This window comes from Mytilus trossulus, chromosome 6 (assembly GCF_036588685.1).
Source record: "Mytilus trossulus isolate FHL-02 chromosome 6, PNRI_Mtr1.1.1.hap1, whole genome shotgun sequence".
Classification (NCBI taxonomy): Eukaryota; Metazoa; Mollusca; class Bivalvia; order Mytilida; family Mytilidae; genus Mytilus; species Mytilus trossulus.
The window spans coordinates 49,476,586-49,486,052 of record NC_086378.1 but is presented as its reverse complement, the minus strand read 5'-3'; the positions used below and the strand labels follow the sequence as shown (position 1 = coordinate 49,486,052).

Here is a 9,467-nt window from a genome sequence, read left to right as displayed (position 1 = left end):
GCATAAGAAAGCGTTCAACACTTAGAGGTCATTATCAATGACGATTTGTGTTTCACAGTTAACTCTTCTTAGATAGAAGAAAAGTCGTCATTTCTGCATTTTACCTATGGTGTCGTATACAACATGTACAAGAATGTAACATTTCGACTATGATTGGTAAAGTGGGTGCTGCGAGTTTTGAAAGACACGCTAGCTGTTTCGATGCATCATATATTCCTTTTGTTTTTTGTTACTACTTGTTCGATTTTATGAAATTTGAAATCTATAATTACTATTGAATATTTGTTCATATTCCAGTCATCTTCATAACAACAAGATACAATCTATAGAAAGTAATACGTTCGTCAATATGACAAATTTGTATAGTCTGTAAGTAATGATAATATTTCTATTTTTTATGGGAATAAAATTCTAGTTAAGCGTCCAATTAAAAGAGACTTGATGGATGGATCTTGAAATATATCAAAATGTTCAAGTTTTTCAACATTGAATTATACAAGTTAAATTAAAAGAAAAAAGGTTTATGATATATATTATCATGCAATATTGATTGAACACTTAAATCAAATAGAGAAGTCTCAGTGGCCGAGTGGTCTAATCTTAATTGACTAGGATTGTCAGTTTTCCTATCAATGTAGGTGGTTTTCTCCGGTCTCTCCGGCTTCTTCCGCCAATAAAAAATTGACGCTGCGGAATAGCCTAAATTCAGTGCTAACAAGTGGTGTTAAAACACCAAAATAATTTACAGAAATAAAATATATTTTATTAGGAGCCACACATAGGCGCCTACTTTATTGATGATAAAGTGTGAACAGTTGTATAGTTTAAGTTCAGAAAAATCACACAAAAACGTACTAACTCAAATTGTTTTACATTTTGGGATTTTACATTCTTCATGTCTGTTCTCTATTGTATTGGCCTGTAAACAGTTCATTTCATCGTTGTACTCTACAAAAACCTTGTAGAATAGTATCGTTTCAATGACAAGTTATGAGGCCTATATTTTATATATAAACTTGATGACTGTTAAAAATGTACTTACTTTAATTCATTGTCAGAAAGTCGCCTTTTAAGAATAATTTATCTTTAAGGCATCTCTACAACAATGAAATATCTGCAATAAAACAGTCAGCATTTATGAATCTACCAAACCTCCGTCAACTGTAAGTATTTTTTTATATGTTGCTATGTAATCCAAGCTAAACTTTCTAGCAGTGGTATTTAAAACTCACTACATTTTTTAAAGGTCTTTAATGTGGTACCCAACACTTTCACTAAAATTTATTTGGCTCGTTTAATTTTCATAAAACTTTGACAAAGTATTTACTTTGACCAATTGACAAAAATATAAAAATTTCAAAAAAATTGAACAAACAATTTTATCACAAAAAATACAATTATTATATAGCAGTTTGACAAAAAAATAATTTTGATCATTGAGAAGCTTAATATTCCCTTAACACAACGTTATTAAAACGTTGAGCTGATTTTACAGAGTTATTTTCCTGTAGTGTAAGTTACCACCTTTTAACGTAATTTATGTTGCCCACATACAATCATGTGACGCTTATACGTAAAAATGAATTAAGATTAATGTTTAGATAAGTATACTGTATTTATCGTACGAAATGTCTGAGGCATAATTCAGAAAACTTGTTAGCCCATTTGGTAACCAAATTCATCTTTCAGTCGATTTGCTGCCTAACATGTTTTAACAATTTTTTGTAACCTCAGCATGTAATGCTTCAAACCGGGACTTAAAAACGTTTCGTTTCTTTCTTTCTTTTTTCTTTAATTTCCTTTTCTAGCATGCAACTTTCATCTACAAAACCATATTCTCCTGCCTGAGAATCCATGTTGTATTTGAAACGTCACATTATTCAAGAGAGGGACGACAGATACTAAAGGGACTATCAGTCTCATAAATCCAAAACAACCTGACAACGTCATACACAAAACCATCGCACTTCAGTGCAAGGACCATCGTACTTCGGCGTGGACCATCGCACTTCAGCGTGACCATCGCACTTCAGTGTTGCTGTCGCACCTCCGAGTCCTTCATATATGTCGTTATTTCTGCTTTTTGCTATAAAAAACATATATAGTTATAAAACCAGCAAATACGAATATCTCATAAAACTAGTAAAAAACACGGAGTAATAAATAAATACGGACGTCAAATCTGTTGTCTGTTCTCTCTCGTCATTGGTAGCGTGAAAAATTATGATCAATAGTAAAAATGATAAACAGCCGATATATTTCTATACTAATACAATATTCCAACAACAATATATAATAAACATACGGGGCGAAGTTACTTAAATAATATTCTTTCTCATGTATTTTCGTATGGGTCAACTGGGATTATCTTACATATATCAATAACAAAATGAACTAGATTTGTAATTGCTAGCAATAACGGATGGCACCCTTCCCCTCATTGCCAGGTGAGCGGCAGCAATTTTGAAAACTCCAAAGTCAAATAGTGCATCTACAGATGTTGAGTAACATTTTTGCAAAGTTTGAGGCATTTTGAAATTTTGGATATGTTTGCTGTTTCCATGGCAACGGCGGCCATTTTGAAAATTCCAAACTCAAAAGTCAAGTCTACATTAGCTAGGCGACATTTGTTATAAGTTTCATTAAATTTGAAGCATTTTAAAGTTTTTCATATTTTTGCTGTTTCCATGGTAACAGCGGCCATTTTGAATATTCCAAAGTAAACCCCCCGCTGCAATTTTTTCCCTCCATTATCATATACCATTTACTGTCTCTAGAATAAATTTTACATTGATGTTCTGGAATGTTCTGTGAAAATTTCAAAGTTTTGACCTTTTTGCATTGTTTCCATGGTAACAAGAGCGATTTTGGAAATTCCAACGCCAAATTCCTCATCTGCCAATGTTGCTCATCGTTACTGTGAAGTTTCCTGAAGTTTGGAGCATTTTGATATTTTTGAAATTTTTGGTGTAGTTTCCATGGCAACATAGTAGTTCCAATGAGTGTCAAAATCATCCAACACCTGTATATAGTGGGCACCTACATTGTATTAAAATATAAGGATTCTGAGTTCAAGCATAACCAAACAGTTCACCAAAACAAAAAACTTGATTTTTTTACATTTGTTCTGTTTCCATGGAAACGGTAGCCATCTTAAACCATTCCATGCTTCGTGCACAACTTGATCTGGGGGTCCTCACTATAGTAGAGTTTCATCAACATTGGTCCATTGGATTTCGAGAAATCGCCTGGACAAAAATGTGTGGAAGAAAAATAAGAAAAAAAAGAAACGTAGAATAACAATATGTCACCCCAACTCCGTTGAGGGTGCCATAATAAAATGCAAGGCATACAGCTATCTGTGCTGCTTCTTACCTCTAAACTATGACCCTTACTAGGAATATAAAATGCAAGGCATACAGCTAATGCGCTGCTTCTTACCGCTAGGTACCCCCGGGATGAGCCTTGCTGTAAGTTAAACGTAAACACAGTAAAGACTCCCGAACGTGACGTTGCACTCGTATTTATTTCAAATTACCGGAAGTAAATATTCTAAGCAGGAAGAAAAACACAACGTAAAACGCTGACATAAAAATATAGGAGTCCTCGTTTCAAAATGCTTATAATCATACACTCTTATAAATAAACATATCTACCCATGATAATTCATCCAGTTAAGAACTCATAAATGTACACTTTTGGGTTCACGCTTAAAATATTGACCCAACGGTAAAGTTCTGAACAATACATGACAAAGTTGCGCCATATATGACGTTATCGATACAGCTAATAACATAAAGTAAAACGTACGTTAATTACTCATTCAATACACTAAACACTAGAAATAACTTCTGACAACTTATATAAACTCTCTTATTACAATAATAACAATATTCCTTTACTTGGAAATAGCCAATACACACATTAACAACACTGCCCCTCCACCAGAATACATTTCGTCCTCGAAATACACATTTACAACAATATATATAATATATGTTTGCTACACTAGGTACATGACTTTAAAGATTTTTAAAAGTTGTGAGATATCAGAATAGTCGCCAGATTTGTAGTCTACACAGCGGATTCACATATCAGGCGTATTGTGTGAGATACTTACTCTGGTGATGCTGTCTTATTTTTGATTTTTACTTCTTTGATTAATGAAATATGAACTCAAATGACTGCTATTGCATACATTTATTTATTTCAGTTATATTCATAACAACAGAGTAATACTTTCGTCAACATGACAGATTTGTATTGTATACAAGTACGAAGTTATTTCGATATCTATGTAACTTTGTAAAATAAATTGCATTACGTGAAACCAAGTTTACCGTCCAATAAACGAAGAATAATTTGAAGATGAATCTTAGAAAATAAGTCCCTTATCAAAGTTAGGAAACAAGTTCATGAAGTATCGCCATTTTCATTTAATATTGATTAACCTTCGTCGATTCAAACCAACACATGTGGTAAAGGATTTTTGAAGGCCGTACGGTTACCTATAGTTGACAATTTCTGTGTCGTGATAATCATCTGAGTAGAGTTGTCTCATTGGCAATCATGATATATCATCTAACTTATACATGATTGACTATTAAATGACCGATGCAGTATACAACAATTAAAATGTTAAGGTATAAATCAGGAAACAGTCTATTTCATCAACATTTTAAATATTTTTGGCATTGAATACTTTTCTTGTATTTCAATTGATTTATCTATTTTATCTTTTTTATTATTTCTGTAACCAGGTCTTAGATAAGTTTCTCTTTCACTTATACATCCCAGCATTGTGATATTGTATAATTGTTTTATGGTCAATTCTGAGCTCTTGTCTCTCAGTTTGTTATGTATTTGGTTTTATTCCATATTTTGTCGTTTTGATAAAAACGGTTATTTCTTTTTTTTTTTATAGTTATTAAGATTATATTACACTGTTGACGTCTGTATACCTATTATGTCTGTATGTATTGTTAACAAAATGTTATCTATATAATGGAATTCTATGCGACTGTCATACAAGTAAAAGGTGAAGCTAGCTATTAAACAAGATTTAGTCCATCGGTTTTTACATAGATATATCGATGTGTCAGATGTTTCTTCTTTGAGGTTTCTTCTTGATCGATTTATTGAAATTGAACACTGATATCTGCCATTACAAATTTTGTATATTCCAGACATCTTTATGACAACAAGATACAGGCTATAGAGAGTAATACATTTGTCAATATGACAAATCTGTATGAGCTGTAAGTATTGGAGCCGTTTCGTTCCTTTGGATATAAAATGCATACGAAAACACCCAGTTTGCGTCCATTTTCGTAGACTAAATGTAGCATGAATCTTTGAAATAAGTCAGCTTGTTCAAGTTATTACACACTGAATTTAGACAAAAAATGATCATAAGGCATCCCCATTTTCATATAATATTGTGTATATCCCGTGAAGATCAATATGATTAAAAGTTCAATCAGGATTGATTGATTGATTTTTACTGTTTTAACGCCACCTTGAAGATCTTCTGTTTGATTGAATAAGTCATAGAGCCAGGAAAAACCCACCAACCTTAGAAAGGAAAACTGTTAATCCAACACTGTTACGTTTGCATAGGTAGTACTTTTGAACTGAAAATATGTAGTACTTGGAATTTGCTTTTGATATTTAGTTCTATGTTTTTACTTTAAAGTTATTGTAATGTTTAGGTTTCTGTATTTCACAGTACTTAATTTGTACTTAAAATTTTCGTACAGAAATAATACCAACAGGGATCACAATATGCAATGTCTGAAAACTTTAAGAGCTTTGAAATAGACAAACTTTCAAAATTCTAAAAATGTAACAGTGTGAGAAAAAAATGTAGTACTTGAATTTCAAATACAAAGCAAGTACTGTAAAATACAGGTACCTGTTATTTCCAAGTAGCATATAAGTACTGAATATTAAAAGAAAATTTTAAGTACTTCAAATTTTTGGTACAGAAATAGTACAATACAAAAGTAGCTATGAAGTCAATAATTGGAGTCTAGCGACTACTAGGATTTGAACTCGCAACCAATGTTGACTGGTTAGTTATAGCAGTAGTAGAATTACTCATATCACCTGTCCACCGAGGCTCTGTTTAAAATCAGGGACGCGCTTCAATCATGACAATTTATGACTTGTTATATCCCCCCTTTAAAAAAGAGAAAAGTTTGACATATTACTTCAATGTCAGTATACCAGTCAGCTATTACACATGCTTACTAAATTTTATTTGACTGACATATGCATTTCAAGAATATTTCATTTTTTAAGGTATCTCTACAACAATGATATATCTTCAATAAAACCGTTCGCATTTGTTAATCTACCAAGCATTCGAAACATGTAAGTATATTTCAAATTTTGCTACTTAATATAAACTGAAGCTAATATTAATGTTAAATGAAAAACAAGAGAAATTCATACAACTCGAAGAATGCTAAACTTAAAAGGTTTTCAATGTATTGCAATGTGATTATCTGCTCACCCTTTAGGAAAATATAGGTTGATGATGTTTTTGTTGCTAAGTCTGCAGTTTTTCTGTTTTATTGTCTTTTTGTCTTTTTATCGTTTTTTAATGTATTGTCACGGCCCTCTTCGTTTCTCTTCTTAATTTGGAGTATCACCTCGATATTACTCGGCTTGTTTTATGACATATAAGTTCTTGACTTAATTATATGTGTGTTGGTTTCTATATGGTTGAGGTCCTCTTATTGCAGTTTTCTGACAAAATTGGCGTATTTTTGTTAATTTGATTACTTTTACCTGACTGATTCTTGGTTCGTATATCTATCTACTGTTAGTTGTAAATGAACGTAATTATAACCTAGTTGTTTAACTTGTATTTCCTTTTCAAAATAGTGTTGGTCTTTCAAACCACTTCATTAAATCTTTGAAAAAAAGGTTTTAAGATTCTAAGATAACATTTCAAAAATAATACACAGAATCTGGTATAGATAACACTCAATTCATAGGTTAACACATGAACAACAAGGATACTTTTGATGTTTGTCTCTATGAACGAATCAAGATTGTTCGCTGATTTAAACCCACATTACATACGATTAAAAAAATATGATTCTACTTTGTATATACTTTTCTATATTTACAACATTCTGCTATTAACATTCATCTTAGTTTTCGTTTGTCATCATGATCGCAAAAACGTCGCTTATGCTTTTTTTGCTTATCAGATAATAGTTAAACCTCACTCGGATTGTTTCCAAATAAATACAAAATCGCACATCAGTAATGAAAATAAGCTCATTATAGATACCAGGACTAAATTTAGTATATACGCCAGACGCGTGTTTCATCAACAAAAGACTCATCAGTGACGCTCCAATCCAAAAAAGTTAAAAATGCCTAATAAAGTACGAAGTTGAAGAGAATTGAGAACCAACATTCCTAAAACGACTATATACTACTGTTATTTAGAGGAAAGGCACATCGACATCGTAAACAGATTAGATGCTGACATGTAAAAGAATACCGAAATACAGACGTTTAAGTTGAATTGTCCTCCGACGTCACTATGCCTATATCTTTTCGTTGAATTTTGTATGTAGATGTATACCTCATTTTTTTGTTGATGGATTGTCTGTTAACACCTACCTATAATTTTTTTTATTCAATTCAAATTATTATGCAAACTGTTTAATACCAATCCTGATACACTTCAACTAACAAAATATTTTATTGTTTATTTACTAGGTACCTACACAACAATAAGCTTACATCAATCGTAGAGAACACATTTGTTAATCTTTCATCACTTTATAATCTGTAAGTTACTTATATTCACTTTAATGTATGTAACAGATGCCCAAATTTCAAACAAAGGCAAATAAATTATCGAAACTTGACATGAACAGCAGCAGTTTTTAAATGTTTAAGTCTTGTAAATAAATTGGAATGAAACACATCAAGATAAAATAAATCTACAAAAATCGGATGAACTTAATTGGAGAAACCGGGAGCCTTGGCAGGGAATTAGTTAGAGTCGTGTATAAAACACATTGAACATTGTTAAAATTATTATGAAAAAAGGAAAGTTTTCAGTCCAAATTTACAAGAATGTTATGGTAATTTTTGGATAAAGATACAATATCTGTTTGTGAAGTTTGTTTAGTGTGAACATGGACCAACATAACATAATACTTTGGATAAAACTATTTTCGTGTGTGTCATTTTTTGTAATTTGAGGGAAAACTCCAATTTTCTGGTATTTAACATTATGAATTTAAACACAGATGTTAATGTTTAATCAAAGTTTAAATGGAATGGTCTACGTATAAAGATACAAATAGTTTGTCTTAGGAAAAGATAAAATGAAAGACGTCATTAATCTGTTTTGGTTGTTTAAAAGCTCAATGAATGACAATTAGAGCTTTACATATCATTAAGCGTTCGTCACCCGTCGTCTTGCATCGCAGTCGTGTTTTTTCGTATATCTTCTCCTTTAAAACCACCGAGGCACACTGAATCAAACTTTACCTCATTTATCATTTGTATATCTTGATTACATTTTGTGGCCGATGATTGTGTCTGCCAGGAAGGCCGACATTAATAAAATAAAACATTAGGGTGAAATGCAAGTTTACTTATCTTTTTGAACCTTCTGGAGTCCCAATGATAAGAATGATGAACTATTGTTCATGTAAGTTAAAACTGTCAGACGACTTTTTTTTAAGAGTGTTGCCCTTGAATAACGAATTTTTGCATCTTAAAATTGTTCGCTATAATCTTAAAAAGTTTATAGACGAAACTTAAACAGCAAATAGGATTAGATAAACGAAATTAACGAATAAGTTATCAAGACCAAAGCTGTCAGACGACTGCTTATTCGATTTATTGCCCCTAGCTGACAATGTTAACCACCTTTTTGCATTTTTGTCTAATATCTTGAAGTGTTATGAATGAAACTTTAAACACATTATCGGCATAGCAACATTACAAATAAAACTAGCTATCGGACTTATTGTTTTGTATTTTTAATGATATTGATGCTGTTATCTCAACGACTATAATCGATAGATGAAAAACACACGTTCATCTATTCAGCTAAGGATAGCTCACTTGAAATTCATAGTTCAGTGACTGTGATGGACGTATCTTTTCAATATTTAAAATGAATAATACCCATCATAAAATAGAATTTATCTCATACTAAGACACAATCTACAGTAATGATTATGCTGTCCAATCGTATAGTTTCCTAATTTAAGGCGTAACATTCCATCAGCACCTGTATATGGAATAAATGTTATTTATATCCTACTTTAAATCGTTAACGTGTTAACACATGTCAATCGGCCGGCTTGTCCTTTCGCCAAAGAATTTATGTCATCATGTTCATTGTAATCAAATATAACGTCAAACATTTTTCTTCTAATAGTATAAATATGTTGAACAAACTCTATTAACATATTTTCCAG

The 9,467-nt window shown here is 31.7% G+C and overlaps 1 protein-coding gene across 1 annotated transcript; it reads left to right on the top strand.

The window, feature by feature from the left end:
* Positions 1 to 305: 305 nt before the first annotated feature.
* Positions 306 to 6,387, top strand: LOC134723496 (leucine-rich repeat-containing protein 15-like). Its single transcript, XM_063587093.1, has 4 exons — positions 306 to 369; positions 1,092 to 1,163; positions 5,187 to 5,258; positions 6,304 to 6,387. Exons 1-4 carry the CDS (start codon positions 350 to 352, stop codon positions 6,377 to 6,379), a joined length of 240 nt encoding a protein of 79 aa, XP_063443163.1. The 5' UTR covers positions 306 to 349; the 3' UTR covers positions 6,380 to 6,387.
* The last annotated feature ends 3,080 nt before the right edge of the window (positions 6,388 to 9,467 follow it).

What these genes read in the sequence shown, in the direction of transcription:
- LOC134723496 (XM_063587093.1), top strand. Translation starts at nt 350, where the DNA reads ATGACAAATTTGTATAGTCT. An exon ending in CTACCAAACCTCCGTCAACT is followed by an intron (nt 1,164 to 5,186) that starts GTAAGTATTTTT and finishes TGTATATTCCAG; the next exon opens with ACATCTTTATGACAACAAGA. An exon ending in ATGACAAATCTGTATGAGCT is followed by an intron (nt 5,259 to 6,303) that starts GTAAGTATTGGA and finishes TCATTTTTTAAG; the next exon opens with GTATCTCTACAACAATGATA.